Genomic DNA, 20,100 nt, shown 5'->3' on the forward strand with positions numbered 1-20,100 from the left:
ATAGGCTCCTCCCAGACACTCTGACCTCCATTGCCATCTTTCTTCCTCTTGCCAAAGGCAAGGATTTGGCCCAAAGTTCCTACATTGGAAGAGATACCCAAGAGAGGTGTATTTGGCAATTAGCAAACCACAAGGGGCCGTTTCTGGAAGACCTCATAGATTGTCTCCAATTCCCAGGTAACCGGTGCTATTCACACATCTGCCCAAATTTGCCTTTTTTTTTTTTTTTTTTTTTTTTTTTCACTTTGACATGACAGTCATTCAGGACCCTAGGAAAAAACAGCTGTATAATAAAAATGAATAAAAGCTGATGGTGTAGTGTTTCCAACAGAGAGGGAAGAAGGCTGTGAATGACATGGCCACTGACTATATATCATTGACTTTCCCCAGTCCTGAGCATAAAGTATCTTTCAGCAGAAAGTGTGGATAATAATGTCTGTGCCTGCCTACCTCTCACAGATATTTCATGACAGAGGAACTAATATGACTGGGGTCCATCTGTCATCCCTCCATTTACTGCCCTTCTGGCATTACCATGGTGATTTGTGGCATTGTCTCTAAGAGAGTTCTTGAAAGAAGATGTCTTCAAATGAAGGGACAGTCATGGCCGTTATTATGGGGGAAAAAAGCATAAAAGGAACATGCTCAGCTCATTAGTTGGAAGTTTTGCAGAGAAGGACAGCACCTGAGTTGATTTCGACTTTCATGTAGCCCCATTTTTCCAAAGGCATTTGCATATTCAAATTGCAGGGAAGCAGGAGGTGAAACTGGTGGATGAGTGGTTCCCTCCTATGCTGTGGGTGGGTATGGAAACTGGTACAGACTTCAACAGTATGAATTGAGCCAAAAATGCATAATAACTGACCCAACAATCTTCATTTCGGGTGATCCATTCTAAATTTCAGAAAATTATTTCAGTGTTATGTTTGTAACCGCAATATTATTTTAGGCAATAAAAATTCAAACAACTCACACTTTAATGCAGTAGAATCTTGAATGAACTATGGTGAATGGACTTAATGTAGAAATTACATTTGTAAAGAGATTTAAAAGGTTTAGTAACAATTTTAAAGACACAGAAAATACGTAAAGAAAAAGATTAACCATGAAAAGCAAGATATAAAATTGTCAATAAAATATGGTCTATGTTATATCAAATATATAATTAAAACCTGAAAATGAAATACGTGTAGATGAGAACTGTGTTTTTCTCTCCGGCTGGTTAGCTCTTCTGTATGTTCCAAATGGCATCAATAACATATAGAAATGCATATTTTTAACATTCTAAAGATATTTTCTTTAATAACGTCAAATAACGATCGAGCTAAGAAACAGTCACCTTAGAAAAGAAAGTCATAACACTGATTTAAGGTAGAATCATTTTCAGAGAGGATGACCATTTCATTGTTATTTTTTTTAACTTTGTCACATTATTCCTCACATGACCTTGAAACTATTTAGTTTCACTTTGCCCAAAGACAGAAAGAAAGCCACTTCTCTGGAAGCTAATAATTTAAAAATAATTTTTTCCAGGGTATGAGGAGCGTACGACCTAGAAGCAGGTGATGTGAATGTCAGACTGCTCAAATGGCAGGAATGTGGAGACAGAAGACTTGATAGGTTAGCTGCTTATTCAAATAATTCCTTCCATCAAGGGAACGCATCATTTATCACGGAGGATACTCACAGAGATGAAACGTGATCCCGGGGACAAGCTGAAGAGATTACAGTCTTCACTAGACACCGGGAATTTTTCTCTGAGAGATTTTCATGAGCTTCTGGGTCACAGGCAGGTAAGACAAAGGTTGCTGTCACTATATACGGGTATGTGCACGGGCACATGCACATACGCAGATGTGAATGTGTATGTGCTCTCATGTGTACACTTATCCTTATCTCTTGGCTTCTTCAGAGCTTTAAAAAATAAACAACCACACTCAACGAGTTGCATGGCAGCAGAGATGCAAACAGAAGTCCATAACATTCACAAAAGCCCACTTAGTACGCCTGTTACACCCAAGTCCACTGGGCAACATCTTTCTTAAATGCCTTATGTTAAAGGAGTCCATCATTTGACCAAATCTGGACTAAAGCTAGTCATTAAGTTTCCTCAGATGAATGAGATCGATAAGTTTGCAATATATTTACCCAAAACGTGCTTCATGATTTCTACAGTGTGGGAATAAACTAAACTTCAGATTCAGGAGGCAAAACTTGAGCTGTCTCCAATCTACTTTTATTATTTGTTGGGATCATAAAATGCAAAAGCTCTATGTGAGTCATTGATTATATACCTAAGATGACAAACAAATATTGGTTTGCATGCCAACTTCAGTTGAATGGATTGGTAGAAATGTTCCTTAATACCTTCAACGTATTGGGTGCTTACTGTGGACCTTACATAGTGTTAAACACATATTTAATCATCACAATAACAGGTTGAGGTAGGGACTATAATTGTCCCATTTTACATATATGAAGATACTGAGGTTTGGTAAATTGCCCAAGGCCCCATAGCTGAGTGAGCTGTTGAGTGAGATTAGGAATCTAAGTGATCTATCAACAATTATGTTAATTGTTGGTGCTGCCAGGAACAGTGGATTGAGAAGACTGCGAGGCTTCCCTCTAGGCTGAGTGGAAATGCATTTGGTGAGGGTTTAGCAATTTCAGCCATGAAGTTGGGGGTATCATCATACATGCTTTAGCCATCACCCATCCAGTTATTTGGAGACAAAGGCACAGGAGCAGATTTACATGGTCAATTAGCTCCAAAGCCAATTCTATAACCACAGTCCTGCTAATGGCCGTTTGCCTTTATCTCCCCTCCCACTGAAGGCAGAGTCAAGGTATATGAGCATTTCTCCTATTCCTTTCTTTTAAATGAGAAATAATCATTTTAACACCTACAATTAAGCCAACTCCCAGACAATCACGTTACTCTCCTTGTCTCTGGGAGAGGGGATGCAACACTCTGAAAGGAGAGCTCCAACAAAGCATCATTTCTTATGAAGTGGAAGCTATGAAATTAATCATTTTCAGGAAACTAGCAAGGCATATATTTCTTATATTATGTATATAATAATCCACATTACAGGTACTGTACACACACTTCAATGGGCCATTTATTTTCTGATTGTTTGTTATATGGTGCTGTATTAGCATAGGGTGGGAGATTTGAGGTAAAATAGTGAGGTATTTTTTATGTCTACTTTAAGCTGTGACTTTTACTGCGTCTCGGGATGTGTAAGGTTGTCTTGTAGTCAAATCGAGCTATAAAGACTAAGACTAAGTTGAATTATCCCCATGGAACAGATGTTAAATCTCCAGGGGGTGGGCAGGTCCCACAAGAAAGGAATGACAAATTGCAATGAGAATGCTGCATAAATGCAGCCTGCTGGAGAGATTTGTGCTGGATGAGGCCAAGGCTGGTGCTTCTACGTCTTGAATCACCTTTTGTAATTGATGGGTATCACCTTACCCTTGCTGCCTGATTTGTGGATTCCTTGAACCTCCTGCTCAACTCTGAACTTCCCCACACTCCATAAATGTGAGAGAGTCTGTGGACACTGGAAAAGGACAAAAACACCATCCCTCTCAAAAGACCTTACTTAGCACAGCTGTGGCTTAGTAACTTGGAACAAAGCTGATTTTGTAGCTGGTACCGTATCTTTGGGGGAACTTTAAGCCTGAGTAGGGGAATAAAAGAGTTTGTACTTGTAATTAACAGTGCAAACCATTCCTTCCCACATGCAATTCCTAAAGGAAAAAGATTAGGTATATAAATGCATGTGTGTGTGTTTCTAGTGATAGGAATTTTCACCTAAGCAAGGAAATAGAAGCAATTTGGAAGAAAAATAATGGGTTTTTCCCCCCTTTGAATTGAGAAGCTTAAAACTAAAGTTTCTTTACATGCAAAGTAAAACAGTTTTCCTGAGATTTTTTTCCCCAAGTACATTAGTGATAAATGGATTCTTTGTGCTTCATATTAACAACACTGCCAATTAAACTCTGAGGAATATAGTATGGTAGCAAAGTTTTAGGCAGCTTGGTAAGTGCTCCAGTAGCTTAAAAATCAATGAAACAGGACTTCTCTGGTGGTGCAGTGGTTAAGAATCTGCCTGCCAATGCAGGGGACACGGGTTCGAGCCCTGGTCTGGGAAGATCCCACATGCCGCGGAGCAGCTAGGCCCGTGAGCCACAACTACTGAGCCTACGCGTCTGGAGCCTATGCTCCACAACAAGAGAGGCCGCGACAGTGAGAGGCCCGCACAGCGCGATGAAGAGTGGCCCCTGCTCGCCGCAACTAGAGAAAGCCCTCGCACAGAAACGAAGATCCAACACAGCCAAAAATAAATAAATAAATAAAATTTTTAAAAAAAATCAATGAAACATTTATTACAATTGTGGTTAGTGATTCTCTCCAAAAAGGAGATGATGAAGGCCACCAATATTCAGAAATTCATGTTTTTCTCCTTGTTCTCCCTGATTTCCCCCTTTTTTGCTCTGTATATTCAGTGACTTATTATTTAATATATCTTATCATTTAATATATTTTCTAACACGTAATGTATGTTTGGAGGTTTTTTTATGAATGTTGCCACAGTATAATAGAGAAGAACAAATCTGACTCCATATTGGATCTGTTTTTTTTTTTACTTGAACCTTTGTATTCTATTGCTTTTGCTACAAGTTAAGAATGTTGCCCATAGCCTGAAACATACAGGATAGCCCATTCTGAAGGCTCTGAGCTTTAAAGTTATAACACTTTTCCATTAATATAGATTAAAAGTTGCAGAACATAGAATAACATTTGTCTTGTTGGAAGGTTACAGGAATATCATGACCTGAACTAAATGGATGGCTGCAAGAACAAAGGATTCTGACACCAAGAAGTTTGTACCAACCAGCCACACTCCCTCCCATTTTAGTATAAAAGAAGCCTGAATTCTAACTTGGAGAAGATGGTTCTTTGGGGCACGAGGCCACCATCTTCTCTGTCTGCTGGCTTTCCAAATAAAAGTCACACTTCCTTGTCCCAACACCTTGTCTCTAGATTTTTTGGCCAATCATGTGGTGAGCAGTACAAGCTTGGACTCGGTAACAATAGGAATTGCAGTTATTTATATCTAAGGCTCAGGCTCTCACACTTTTGAGGCCCAGTTTTTGAATAATGAAAGTGAGCAATGTTTTCTTCAGTTCCTTGTGGTTTAAATTTGTTTCACCAACTCTTGTCACAATGACGTTAGTGCTGTCCTGCCTTTCAGGTGCGTTGATATTCATGACATCAGTCTAAGCCAAACTCCTAGTAGTGTTTGAGCCCACTGTTTTAGCAGATTAAATTCAATGAAACAGGTATGTTATGAAATATTTTGGGGGAATAATATGGGAGAGTGATGGGTATTAATATGTTTTCCATGGTTCAAGTCTCCTTATCTAGACTCAAGCAAAATATCATTAGCAAGCTAGTGCTTAGTTTAATTAGATAATGAACAACCTTAGTACATGTGGGTAACATCGTCAAGGGTCTTGAGCCTGAGCCAGGGCCAACCCTTTAAAACATTACAACCGTCAACCCAAGTGTGATTGTCCTCAAGCAAGCCTGTTTCATACCCTGGAAATCAATAACTACTTTTAAAAAATGTGTTAACATATGGAACCCCCAAACATAAAATATTTATTACAGGTTACACTTATCAAGGGAAAAGTAGACCTCAAGGTCATTTAAATTCCAGTTTGCCAGGTAGTCCAATGACCAGATGGCAAGGAAAATCAGTATTTGCCTGCCAATGATAGGGTGGTCTACTCTTATGAAAGGTTTTAAAATAATGTGAGTTTAATGGACTTCTGCTTCTGGGAAGATGGAGTAATGTGATTTCCTCTATTTCTCCCATCAAGTACAACTAGAAAACCCTGAACATTATATATAAAGAAAATTTAGAAAGACTCCAAATGGTGGAAAGAAGAAAGCAAGCATGTATTAGGATCTTGAGACCCAAGGAGCAACGTTGGAGGTTTCCCTAGAGTTTTCTTTTGCTTTTATATCCTAGACTTGTTGCTGAAGAAGCCAGCAACCCAGAGAGACCAACTGGGACAGACAAAATATTAGCCCCCATTTAGAAGCCTCGTCTTTCAAATCCAAGGGCCAGGAAAGGAACAACAGAATAAGGCAGAATACATTTAGACAATAACTGCTCTATACCAGCCAACAACCTTTAAAAAAACTATGGTCACACTACCATCCAGCCATACTATAACAAGGTGCCCAAAACCTCCAGCCAGGGAGGTGTCAACGGAGACCAAGTATGGAGCCTGGATTTTATTCCTTGTCACATAGTAGCAAGCCTCTCCCCTTAGTATCAATGGTGACCACATGCCTAGTGGAGTCTTGATGTTCACCTCCCCCCCACCACAGGCAGTAATGAGGGAACCCACCCACTCCCTGCAGGCATGGTGCCAGAGATGGTTTGAGAGAGTCAGAACTTTAACCACCAGAGTCCCCCCCCCGCCAAAACACACATGCTGTGATGTCACTGGAGGTCACACAGAGAGGAGTAACGAGGTTTTCCTACCCCTCCCAGTCAGAGAGTATCCATGAAGAGCTAGCAGGGAACCAGAATGCTCACCCTTCTACACCTAGTAGTAACAAGGCGTCTCAAGGCCTTGTCAATGGAGGTTTAGTGGGAAATCTGGATTCTACCCCTGCCTAGCAGTATTGAGGCAAAACCCACCTTTCCCCTACTGGAACAGTGTCAGAGGAAGACAGCTAAAATATAGGATTAAATAGGATTCATCATAATACCTAAAATGTTCAGGTTACAGTAAAAAATGTCTTGTTATACCAAGAAACAGGAAGATCTCAGATTGAATTAAAAAAGACATTCAGTAGATGCCAACACTGAGATGACAAAGATGTTAGAATTATTTGACAAATATTTTTAAGCAGTCATTATAATGAAAATCCTTCAAATAACAATTGCACATTTGAGACAAATAAGAAAATGGAAAGTCTCACTAAAAAATAGAAAGTCTTATTTAACAAGGAAATAGAAGATGTAAAGAAGAATCAAATGAAAATGTTAGAACTGAAAAATACAATATCAGACATGAGAAAATAATGAATGTGCACAATAACAAAAGGAAGGGAATAAGAAAAAGAATTAATCAACTTGAAACTCTAACAGTAAAAACTACCTAATTTGAACAACAGACAACATAGACTGAGAAAAAAATGAACAGAGGAACAGGGACCTGTGATTTTATAAGGAAAGATCAAGCATTCATATCTCTGGAATTCAGGAAGGAGATGAGAAAGAGAAAGGCTGAAAAAATACTCAAATAAATGGCAGAATACTTCCCAAGTTTGGTGAAAGATGTAATCCCTCAGATTCAAGAAACTCAGTGAAACCCAAACAGGATAACCCCAAGAAGTCCACACCATGACACATCATAGTCAAACTTCTGAAAATTGAAAAAAAAAAAAATACTGAAAGCAGTAAGAAAGAAATTACATCTTATCTGTAGAGGAAAAAATCAAATGACAGTGTATTTATTTGTCACCAGAAAGCACTGAGGGCTCAACATTTTTCAAGTGCTGAAAGAGAACAACTATGAACCCAGAATCTTATGTCCAGGGAACAAAGGCTTCAAGAATGAAAGAGATATCAAGACATTATAAGATGAAGGAAAAGTCAGGGTATTTGTCATCAGTATACACACCCTAAGAGAATGGAAGTTCTTTAAACAGAAAAGAGATTACAAAAGAAGGAATCTAGGAAAATCAGGAAGGAAGAAAGAACAACAATAAGCAAAAATATGAGTAAATACAATACACTTTACTTTCTCTCTTGAGATTTCTAAATTATGTTTGATGGTTGAATCTGTCACATATTTGAGCCCTAACATACCAACAACTTCAACAGCCGAAAAAAAAATAAGGATATGATTCTAAAAATATAGGGAGAAAATAATAATAAGAACATTATATAATAAACTTAATTAAGATAGTTATATAATAAACAGGGAAAGGTAAAGGAACTTAAAGGGATGTAAGGTTTTTACACTTCACTAAAATTGATGAAATATCAGTAAACTGTAATAAATTATATGTATATAATACCTAAAGAAACCATTAACAAAAGCTATACACAGAGATATATTCAAACACAAGATAAATCATAATAGAGTCCTGAAAATCATTCAAGAAACACACAGGAAGGTAGAGAAATGAAATAAAAAACAGAGAGAACAGACAAAAGAAACAAACAAAAATATATATTTGAGCTCTAATGCATCAATAACTTTAACATTACACGTAAGTGGTTTAAATGCACCAATTAAAAAACAGAGGTTGACAGAGTGGATTAAAAAACATGACTGTACTATTTACTGTCTACAATAAACTCACTTCAAATATGATATAGGCATATATATTTATATTTATGTATTTTTTCTTCCATTCTTTTACTTTTATCTCTATCTATCTATCTAATATATAACAAAAGAAAGAAAGGTTATATTAATATCAGATTAAGTAGACTTTAGAGCAAAGAAAATTATCATAAAGTGAGAAGAACATTATATAATGATAAAAGGACCCTGTGTTTGTACCAAACAACAGAGCTGTAAAATATATGAGGCAAAAACTGATAGAACTGGAAAGAGAAATAGACAAGTTCTCAATTATAGTTGGAAATGTCCACACCATTATTGATCATCTACTATGTGCAAAGCACCAGTACTGTGAATGCAGTAGTGAAAAAGAAAAAGTCCTGGTCCTCATGAAACTCATGGTCTATTGGGGGAAGACAAATACTAATTAATTAAATTTTTTTTAACTTGCCAGCATAATAAGTAGTACAAAGGGAATCTCAAAAACACCAAAAATGTAACCTCTCTTCTTCAAAATGCCCTATTTTTTAACAACAATAAGTAGACAAATATGTAATTCCGAAGATGTAGAATTTAATAGAATCTGTGGTTCTATTGTTCGATTTCCCAGGGATAACAAAGAGATTCATGTCAGTCCAGTGTAGACTGCAAACCCTGCCCACAGATGGCACAAGCTCACAGCCAGGAAGATAGAATTCTGTAGGTGCCTCTCATGTATTTATTTCTCCCCAAAACACAATTCACACCAATTCAGTCCCTGCTTTGCCTCCAGTTTCACCTGGGAGTCTGATAAGACTTCCAAGAGTATAATGTAAACATATTATGAGAAGGGGTCAAGGTTAGGATGGGGAAAGCAAGACTTACCCCAAAGTGTTAGAAACCATCAAGCTGAGAAGGATGCTGACTTACCACGGTGTAGATCTGATGCTTCCGCCTTTTAGCCAGGTCAATTATGTTTACTCCATTGTAGTAAAGGTTTTCGATACATCCGTGGAAGTTTTTCTTTAAAAAGGTCCCAGGTTTGCCTGGTACTGGAATTCCTCCAAAACTAAGCTTTATGAGAAAGAAAAAAAGTCAACTCTTAGTTATAAGCTCTGAATGAACAGGAAAAGGAAAGTAAGCAAGTGAATTTCAGAAGATTCAACTGTAGCATGAGCCAAGTGGCTCAAATAATTATAGATGCCACTTGATTACACATTTAAAAGGATACTGATTAGGCCACGTAAAAATAACTATAATTGCTTGCTTTTTAAGAGCTTATTTTACAAAACTGTTTTACTTCCTTTCTGAACCCTTCTAATACTAAATAAAACAATAATTTACAGGAGGAGGAAAAAAAGAAAAGAAAATCAACATCTTTATATTTATCTCTTATGCAAATATCTGAGGACATACAAAGAAAAACCGAGGGACAAACAAAATATACCTCTATTCAGACCTAGTTTATTCTGCATTGTACCAAAAACACCTTATGAACACAATTGTTCCCAAATTACTTTTATAAAGATGAAAAATAGGAAACAATTCAAATATCCCATACATTTAAATAAATGGAGGAAGAAATCGAGAATTGATATGATAGACTCCTACTTCGTTAATAATGGTGCTGAGTAAACGTTTGTTATAAAGTGGAAAATGAGTGGAATGTTGACTGAAAAATGCAGGAGTTATAACTGGGTATAAAGTATGATGTCAACAACAAAATATGTGCTTACAATTTAGACTTGAAGAAATACACTGAACTATTAATGATAGTTGTCTCTGGGAAGGATATGGGTTACTAGTTTTCTCTACCACTTTTCTTTCCAGTAAAAATTACTACACATTACTTTTGGAATGGAAATATTCTTTTAAAAACAAACCTGATTTGGTATGAATATTCCTCCTATTACACAAGAGAAGCAGAACACTTTCTTTAATCATGTTTATCCCAACATTATTTAATGAGTAACCCAGTTTTTCTTCAATGCTTTGAAATGTTACCTTTAGCATGTATTTAAACTGTTTGAATGCTTAGTGTATTTCAGGAAGATTTGTTCTCCCAATCAGAATGTCTTCACCTCATATGAACGGCTACAGATAAAGCAAAGCTTACTTCCAGATGTCTACTTTTTTTCCCCCATAAGTTCCACACCATTTTTTAAAAATTGCTTCTTTATACATTGTAATATATGATAAGAGTGATTAATCCTGCTGCCCACTTCTATTTATCATTGTTTTACTCTAGATAATTATTTGGTTTTTTTGCCTATTTTAAAGTTTAATTTCAAAATAATTTTATTTAAAATAATCTGTTAGAATTTTGAGAATTTGTTATTTCCATAAACACATTTACTTGGAGAAGAATAAACATTTTTGAAATATTTCATCTTCCTATACAAGAACCCAGTGTCTTTTTCTATTTTCAAAATATATTTGGTAAGGCCCTTCACTTAAGGTTATTATTTTATTTCTCTCGTTCACATATTCATCATTAACTTAATTCCAGTGAATTTCAAGCATTTAAAATTTTCCGTTGTATGGAATCTAAAAAACAAAACAAAACAAAAATGCGAACAACTTATAGATAAAGAGAACAGATTGGTGGTTGCCAGAGGTGGGGGAGTGGAGAGTGGGCGAAATGAGTGAAGAAGGTCAAAAAGTACAAGCTTTCAGTTATAAAATGAATAAGTCACTAGATGTAATGTACTGCGTGGAGATTATAGTTAATAATACTGTATTGTATATTTGACAGTTACTAAGGGAATAGCTCTTAAAAATTCTCATCACAAGAAAAAAATGTTGTAATTATGTGCGGTAATGGATGTTAAATAGATTTAGTGTGGAGATCATTTTACAATATATGCAAATATCAAATCATTATGTAATACATCTGAAACCAATATAATGTTATATATCACTTAGGTCTCAAATTCCAGTGTAAATTAATTGTTTTCATTAATTAAACATTTATCAAGTAAATTATATACGCATCCTACTGTTTTCTCTATCCAGATACTCGTATATTAAATAATGTACGTTTTAGTTAATTTCATACAACTTTTCAAGGAAATAATCAGATGACATATTTAAAACACTTTACTCTTTTCAAGCCAAATTATATACATTTTTTTGTTTCATTGTCCTGATCAAAACTTTCTAAAATATAGCCAAAACTTTTTAAACAACAATAAATAAGAATTATGGTATAGAACTTTGGAAAAAAGCCAAAAACAAACAAAAAGGAACAGTACTTTTGTGTATTTCCCAGTACATAGAATACTGATTCTGAATCCACATCACATTAGATATCCTTTAATCTCATTTACACATAAATTATTTAGTTGCTTATTTTTTGTTTGTTTGAAATGAGAAATGAATGCTCGGTTTTATCTATTGACTGGTCTTTCAAAAATTCATGTGACAGAATACAAGATATTTTACATTTAATCTATTGATGGGTTGAATTATATTACTAGATCAGAAATTAATAGATTCTCTTTGATTGAACCACACTATTTGTCTTGAAGTATATGTGCTCATATTTTAAATAGTAAATGAATTTGAGCTCCAGTTTTCTTCTTTTGCCAAGTGTTTAGATCATGTCTAAATGTGTCTCTGAGTAAAACTCTGGGAGTTTTATCTTTGACTCTATTTAAAAATGACTCATTACTCGAGAAATATTCTGGAAAACTGAAAAAAAATGAACTTGTTAATTCCACAAATACTTTGTAAAAATACTGCTCTGATAACTTCCTTGTTGACTTATTGCAGTATTCCAATGTTTTCAGTTTGAGTCATGTGGATTTAAAAAGATTCACTTCCCTTTTGTAATTGTATAAATCAAATTTGTAAGGTAAAAATAAAGTTGACTATTTGTTACTTTTGTTCATTTTTAAAAAACTTTATTATGTTAGAGCAATTTTAGTTTCACAGCAGAATTGAGAGGAAGGTAGAGAGATTCCCACATACCCCCTGCCTCTACACACGCACAGGACTCCCGTTACCAACAGCTTCCACCAGTGGTTTACTTCTTCCAACTGGTGAGCCTACACTCACACATAATCATCACCCAAAGTCCAGAGCCTACACTACGGTTTACTTTTGCTATTGTACATTCTGTGGGTTTGGACAAACGGAAAATTACATGCATCCACCAGTACAGTATCATATAGAATAGTTTGCCTCCTCTAAAAATTCTGTTCTCTGCCAATCCATCCCTCCCCCAGCCCCTGACTCCAATCCCTGGCAACCATTGATCTTTTTACTGTTTCAATAATTTTGCCATTTCCAGAATGTCATATTGTTGGAATCATATAGTATGTAACCATTTCAGTTTGCCTTCTTTCACTTAGTTACATGAATTGAAGGTTCCTCCATGTCTTTTTATGGTTTGGTAGCTCATTTCTTTTTAGCTCTGAATAATATTCCATTGTCTGTATGTAGCGCAGTTTGTTTATACATTCACCTACAGAAGGACATCTTCGTTGCCTCCAAGTTTTGACAACTATGAATAATGCTGCTGTAAATATTCATGTTCAGGTTTTTGTGTGGACATAAGTTCTTATTCTTTTTTACAATTTATATAATTATAAATATATCACTACATATAATTTATATATAATGAAAATTTTATTCTTTTAATTTTTTTGGCCATCTTCCTCAATTTTTGAAAAAAAATAATGTTCTACTTCACTCAGCTGTGATTTAGGAAAATATTAGTCATGGGGCAATATTTGAAAAGGAGAGAAGAAAATAAAAAACCTTTCTTTTAAATAGCAAAAAAAAAAAAAAAGCATTTGAAGGATTTGGGGTAGAGCCTTTTTTAAGTGAAATAGTATGGAGGACAGTATATATTATAAAACTGTAATTTCCCATTACATGAAAGGATAGCAAAACTCTTTCTAGTCTGGGTAGAGGATGTTAGGAGAAAATTGGTGGAGATAAGAGTTACATGGTGTGGGACCTGCTCTTTGGGTCTCTCTGGGAGATTGAAATTTGATGAGGTTTGGGTGAACGAGGATGGAGGTCACAAGATAGATTTTGGAAAACGCAGGGAGTTATTTCTCCCCTGATTCCTACAACAATGATGATGTAAGCCTATTAAAGAGGCTTCAAGTTCAGCATGGCCTCAGAGTAAAACTTGGCTGGAAGACAGACAGGTTAGCAATGGCTATGAGAAGTAGCAACATGGAAGTTTCTGAGAGCTGCTTCTCAACGGCCTGATCACTAAAGCACTGTGTGAAATAGGCTACTGAGGTCCCCAGGGCTGTGAGAGCAGGATGGGGAATATGGATGGACTGAGGATATAAGTGTGTCAAAGGCTGGTAGCTGATACAGAGGTCCAGGTGTCCAGGTGACTAGACCTCACAGCCTGAGGCCATTGCAGGTACCATGCACAGCAGCTGCAGAGGCTGACACTTTACTCCCATGCTGGGCTATCCACAAGCCTGCAGCCAGTGATCTGCCCATGGAAACAAAAGGAAGTAGCAAGAAGAAACCCCAGTATAACCCAGTATTTACACAATAGTACAGTAAGTTTTAAATAGGCATTAACTAGTTATCATTCATCAACACGGTTAGATTTTTCTGCTATCAGGGGAAGCAGGGGCCGATAAGTATATTGAATTCAGGTAGGGAGAAGAAGCAAAATTGCATTTCTGCACGTTTGAGTATGAGATTAAATTTTTAACCTGTTTTATATTTTAAATCTTTCATGTAGTTGAGAATTTGAGGCCATAATTGTACTACTGAATTATAGATTTAGTTCATTATCAGATTAGTTAGAATGGAAAAACTTGCTTCATATATTACTGATTTTCTTTCCTGCGTATATAGTATTGATTTTTCTAAATATTTCATAAACACTTGTAGGCTATACTTGGTATATACCTACGAATTTTACATGAATAATTATATCCATCAGATCATTTGCATTCATAATTTTATCTGATTTATCAAAATTGTGTGAACGAAAATCAAAATCTTGCCCTTAACTATGTTTTTGTCCATCAAGCCATCCAGACAAGGATCACTGCTATGCATGACCTGGGATGGTCAAATGATTATAGCAAATGTTTGCAAAAATTGAATATTGATCATATTCAAGCTCTTCTCCTGCTGAGTTAAGCTGGCATCTGAGTCTCACCCAAGTTCCCAACACCGGCTTTTCTCCTTGAACTCTGCCCATTAGTTTATTCTTCTAGCAACGTAACTGGAAAACCAATAACCACTTCCTTCAGCCTTGCTCTTGGGCCTCTGAGTCCCAGAACAGGGCTTCTGAGTCCCTACAGCTCACGTCAGGACAGTGTCAGTCAACATCTAACCGCTAGAAATGAACTGTTTTGGTTTTTTGTATTTGATTGGTATTTTATTTCATATATACATCTGTTTGGTATAGGTGTTTTTAATTAGAAACCACAACATTTAGTACTTTACAATAGCCTTTATCTTTTTATCTTAACTTTTACTTTCAGTGGTACTAATTTTTCTACCTGTGTTTTCAGTTTACATAAATTTAACTGGGTATCTTTGTCCCCAGTTCCAACTTTAAAAAAGTACTCATTTTGGTGTTTTCTGCCATACATGTGTTAATTGAAAACCACATATCATATGACTGGTGTTTGTTTATTAAGCAAATATGAGACTACTTACCACTTGAGGGAATTTAGAAAAAGTTTTTAATAATGCTATATTCTTTTTTTTTTTTTTTTTTAATTTCTTTGTTTTTTTTGGCTCCTTGGGTCTTAGTTGTGGCACTCGGGGTCTTCGTTGAGGCGTGCAGGATCTTTCACTGTGGCACAGGCTCTACGTTGTAGCACGTGGGCTTCTCTCTAGTTGCGGCACATGGGCTGTGTGGGCTCCAGAGCATGTGGGCTCTGTAGTTTGCGGCATGCGGGCTCTCTCGTTGAGGCGCACGAGCTCAGTAGTTGTGGTGCGTGGGCTTAGTTACCTCACAGCATGTGGGACCTTAGTTCACTGACCAAGAATCGAACCTCCGTCCCCTGCATTGGAAGGTGCATTCTTTACCACTGGACCACCAGGGAAGTCCCTAGAAAACTTTTAAGTGTATTGCTATAATTATAAAGATGATCAATATTGCTTTATTCTACTGTGTTTGTTAATTTTTGATTATTGTCTCTTTTATGCTTTTTGCTATGTAGACTGTGTAATGTTTAGTCTTTTTTTTTTTTTTACATCTTTATTGGAGTATAATTGCTTTACAATGTCGTGTTAGTTTCTGCTGTATAACAAACTGAATCAGCTATACGTACACATATATCCCCATATCTCCTCCCTCTTGCATCTCCCTCCCACCCTCCCTATCCCACCCCTCTAGGTGGTCACAAAGCACTGAGCTGACGTCCCTGTGCTATGCGGCTGCTTCCCACTAGCTATCTATTTTACATTTGGTGGTGTATAATATGTCAACGCTACTCTCTCACTTCGTCCCAGCTTACCCTTCCCACTCCCTGTGTCCTCAAGTCCATTCTCTACATCTGCATCTTTATTCCTGCCCTGCCCCTAGGTTCTTCAGAACCTTTTTTTTTTTCTTTTAGATTCCATATATATGTGTTAGCATATGGTATTTGTTTTTCTCTTTCTGACTTAACTTCACTCCATATGACAGACTCTGGGTCCATCCACCTCACTACAAATAACTCAGTTTCATTTCTTTAGTCTTTTTAAAAAACTGACTTGGAAGATAATCCTGTGATTATCTAGCTTTTCAAACTACAGTTTTGGATTACTGTCTACGAAGCCCAGATTTGTTGTTTGTTTTTTTTCTCCAACTCCAACTTGTTTTGAATTTTGATTACTTAAACTATTATTATTATCAATTAATCTGCACATTTATTTTTCCACTTTGAAACTGTTTTTTTAAAGAAATTCTATTTTGTGGCAATTTGTTACAAAATTGCATAAATTTTTGAGTTGTATCAACATCCATCTTTAGCTCTTCACAGTGAAGTGGTTAAAATCACTGTTTCAGGAACTTCTCTGGCTGGATTTAAAACCGGATCTGCCCTTCTGTGGGACCTTGGGTAAAATACCTAACTGTTGTGTGATTCATTTTCCTCACACATAATATGAGGATAATGATAATACTGATGTCATATAAACAATGTAGCTTGATTGGATTAATGTGAAAATTAAAAGATTTCCTACCAAGGACCTACTCTATAGCACAGGGAACTATATTCAATATCTTGTAATAATAACCTATAATGGAAAAGAATCTGAAAAAGAATAGATACATACAATAGATATATACATATGTATATATGTATATATACATATGTATATATATGAATCACTTTGCTGTACACCTGAAACTAACACACTGTATCAACTATACTTCAATTAAAAAAAAAAAAATGATTTCCTACCCTGAGACATTTTGAAGGGCATGTAGTCTTTGCTGTTTGCAGGATTGTTCTTAACAGCAACAACTTCTCAGTTAAGAGGTTCTTCCAAAACTGTTTTTCAGGCTTATTTTCAGCAATTTCTGAATAAAAACTATATAGATACTAACTTTGTTAATATTTTGCAGTCTGAAGTTTGCTATATTTTACACTGATGTTTTACATCAATAGCAATTAAACTAAGTAACTTTTCTTTTTTGAATTAATAAACAAACACATTTTCTCCAAAGTCCTGTAGAAGTTTCCTTCTGGTTTTCAGATTTTTCAGAACACTGGAACTAAATATGTTGTGTCCCCCTTTGAAAAGGTCCTTTGATCATTTCTAGCTTGGTATTTATTCGAGAGGGAAAAAGAAAAAAGAAAGAGAGAGAGAACTTGCTAGAACTATCTGATCAGTATCTATTTTCAATGAATTTTTTCAAATTTAGGAAAACTGGTCATTGAACTGTTGAGTGTCAAATTCTATGTCACTTGTTCTTTGGGTAGGAGGCATATTTCAGGCTCACATTCTTCTGCATTCTTCTTATTTACTTCTAAAAAGTATTGTTTATTTATTTAATTTCCTAAATGTCTATCCTAAAATTACAGAGCTTTTCTCAGTTACTTCAGTGGCTGTGTTGTATAAACTATTCTTTTTAACATCTCACAAATATATCTCTATTGTGTTTATAATTGCCCCTGTACTTCCTTCAAACTTGAATGAGTCTCCTTGAATTAATCTTTGTTTTTAAGTCAACCCTAGCTGTATTCTACAAACCTCTTCATTCACTGATTTGTTTGTCTGGGACACTGATGATATGATTTTGCCTTTCCATTCAGACTTAGGCATATTTCATCATGGGGCAGATACTGATGGTATTGAATAGAGATTACATTTCAGGGCACATCATTTGCATGAAGTAGCCCGAAGGCATTCAGTATATGCATCAGAGAGCTGGAAATCCAGTTTCCATTAGATCATGGGCTCCTATAACACAAAATAGTTGTGACACTATAAGGGAACCAGATGCCCTGAGCCAGTTCTCTCCAGATAGCAATATGACAAATTCGCTTTTTTTTTTTTTTACAGTCCTGGCTTAAGTGACATCATCTCAGTAATCCCTACCCTGATCAACATATCTAAAGTTGCAACCTGTTTTCCCTCAATCTTTGAACTCCCAATCCCATCACCTAGATCTATTTTTGTTCTTTCTATAGCATTTGTCATCTTTCTTACTATGTAATTTATTTACTTGTTATGGGTATTGCTTATAGTTTGTCTCTCCTGCTAAAACACAAGCATCACAAGGGTAGGTGCTTGTTCTTTTCATGGACATATTCCAAGCACATAAAATGATGCCTGATACATAACAGATGCCGAATAAATATTTGTTGAATGTTTTGGTAAATCTCTCTAAAAAAAGTTTCTCAAGGACACAGACCACATCTTGTTCATTTTTGAATATTTAATGCAAGAGGTATGACTCAAACATAAGAGATTCAACAAATAATTGTTGAATCGGATCAAAAAAGAACCCTAGCAATTTACTTCTAAAACCGCTTTACCTTATTGTCATTTTTTTGTCAATGTGGCTGCTTTCTTTTCTTACTTTTCTTATTTGTTTGCTCTTGGAAAATTGCATGGTGAGCCTTTTATTGATCTTCGTGGTCAACAAAACCAGGTGTTAGACTGTAAAGTTTCACTCACAGTCTGAGTGTCTTGGTCCATCTAGGAACCTGATGGGTTTTCTGGTGTCACAGGTGGGCTCCAACTGGATGAATCCCAGGAGAAAACACACTTTGATGTTAAATGTATGAGGTCCTAGAAGCTGCCACTCTCTTTTCCTTTGATCTCATTCCTCTTCTATTGTCTGGAATTTGCTTGTCTCTTTTTCAGTCTTTGATGTTACTTCTCTGGCAATGAGTTCATTCCTCCTTATTGGTTTTTTTCTCTGGCCCTGTTTGAATTTGAGAGTCTTCTTGTTCTAAAGATTCCTTTTCCTGTCAGACTTGGATTTCTGATACATTTGAAGTTTCTCATTAGTGAATATTTGTCTCACTTTTGTTCTGATAGCCTATTTTGTAATGGAATATATATGAAAAAGGATCCAAATGGCTGTCTTTTTTTTTTTTTTCCACACTTTAAAACTTGCACCAGCTTGGTGTTTGTTGAATTATACATAGAGATTATGGCCCTTCTGGAGGAAGGCTGTCAAAGGTAGATGAATTTCTGCCATTTCAAATGAGACCAGAAATCCCAATTTTCTGATGGTACCTCTTGATTTTTAAATATTGGCCTGAATTCAAATAGTTAAAAAAAAAAACTAAATGGGCCAAATAAGGTGAGGGTAGTCCAAATTGTTCCCCGTGTGACCAATTTTTGGCTTCTGCTCTACTGTTTGATTTGATCAATGACTCAGATTGGAACTTCTTTGGAACTTCTGATCTCTATAACACTTAAGGGGGTGTAGTGCATATGATCTCTTATTTTTGTCCCTACTTTGGGATTATATATTGAGGTGAGGTGACTTGTTTTCATATTTTCACTTCTTTATTCCTTCTATACCCTATTCTTTCACAAATTTCCAGTGTCCCTTTATTTCTGTATGACATAATTGTTCATTTCTGTTTTGGGAGGGAAAAGAGTAAGTGATATCTGATCCAGATGCAACCCTGCATTGAATAGGAAGAAGCATTGATCCTGAAAGCCCTCCTTGTTTCCATAAAGCACCTCATTCATGGCCATGCTTCCTGCCTGTGTTCCAGGTCCACAGCTACCCACCTCCACCCTGGCTTTGGCTCCTGACCCAAGCCCAGCTGTTGTCCCTTACACTTCAGTTGAATTTGGCCTCAGCACCTCTCTTAGATAAGGTTGTCTTTTAGTCATAACAACAGTGGCATTTCAATAGGCACGTGAAAAGATACTCAACGTCACTAATTATTAGAGAAATGCTAATCAAAACTACAATGACGTACCACCTCACACCAGTCAGAATGGCCATCATCAAAAAGTCTACAAGTAATAAATGCTGGAGACAGTGTGGAGAAAAGGGAACCCTTCTTCACTGTTGGTGGGAGTGTAAGTTGGTGCAGCCAATATTGGAAACCCCCAATTTCCAGCCAATATTGGAAACCCTCATTTCTCAACTGTGGAAACAGTATGGAGCTTCCTTAAAAAACTAAAAAATAGAACTACCATATGATCCAGCAATCCCACTCCTGGGCATATATCAAGACAAAACTCTAATTCAAAAAGATAAATGCACCCCTATGTTTATAGCAGCACTATTCACAATAGTCAAGACAAGGAAACAACCTAAATGTCCAT

At 36.2% G+C, this 20,100-nt stretch overlaps 1 protein-coding gene across 1 annotated transcript in view; it reads right to left on the bottom strand.

The window, feature by feature from the left end:
* CNTNAP5 (contactin associated protein family member 5) overlaps positions 1 to 20,100 on the bottom strand; it is an 880,881-nt gene that overhangs the window by 422,187 nt on the left and 438,594 nt on the right. Inside the window, exon 7 of the mRNA XM_082465787.1 lies at positions 9,298 to 9,441. Within this exon, the coding sequence (XP_082321913.1) occupies positions 9,298 to 9,441 (144 nt within the window). The remainder of the gene's footprint in view (positions 1 to 9,297; positions 9,442 to 20,100) is intronic.

The sequence above is a fragment of the Balaenoptera physalus genome, assembly GCF_965194825.1.
Source record: "Balaenoptera physalus genome assembly, chromosome: 6".
Lineage (NCBI taxonomy): Eukaryota > Metazoa > Chordata > Mammalia > Artiodactyla > Balaenopteridae > Balaenoptera > Balaenoptera physalus.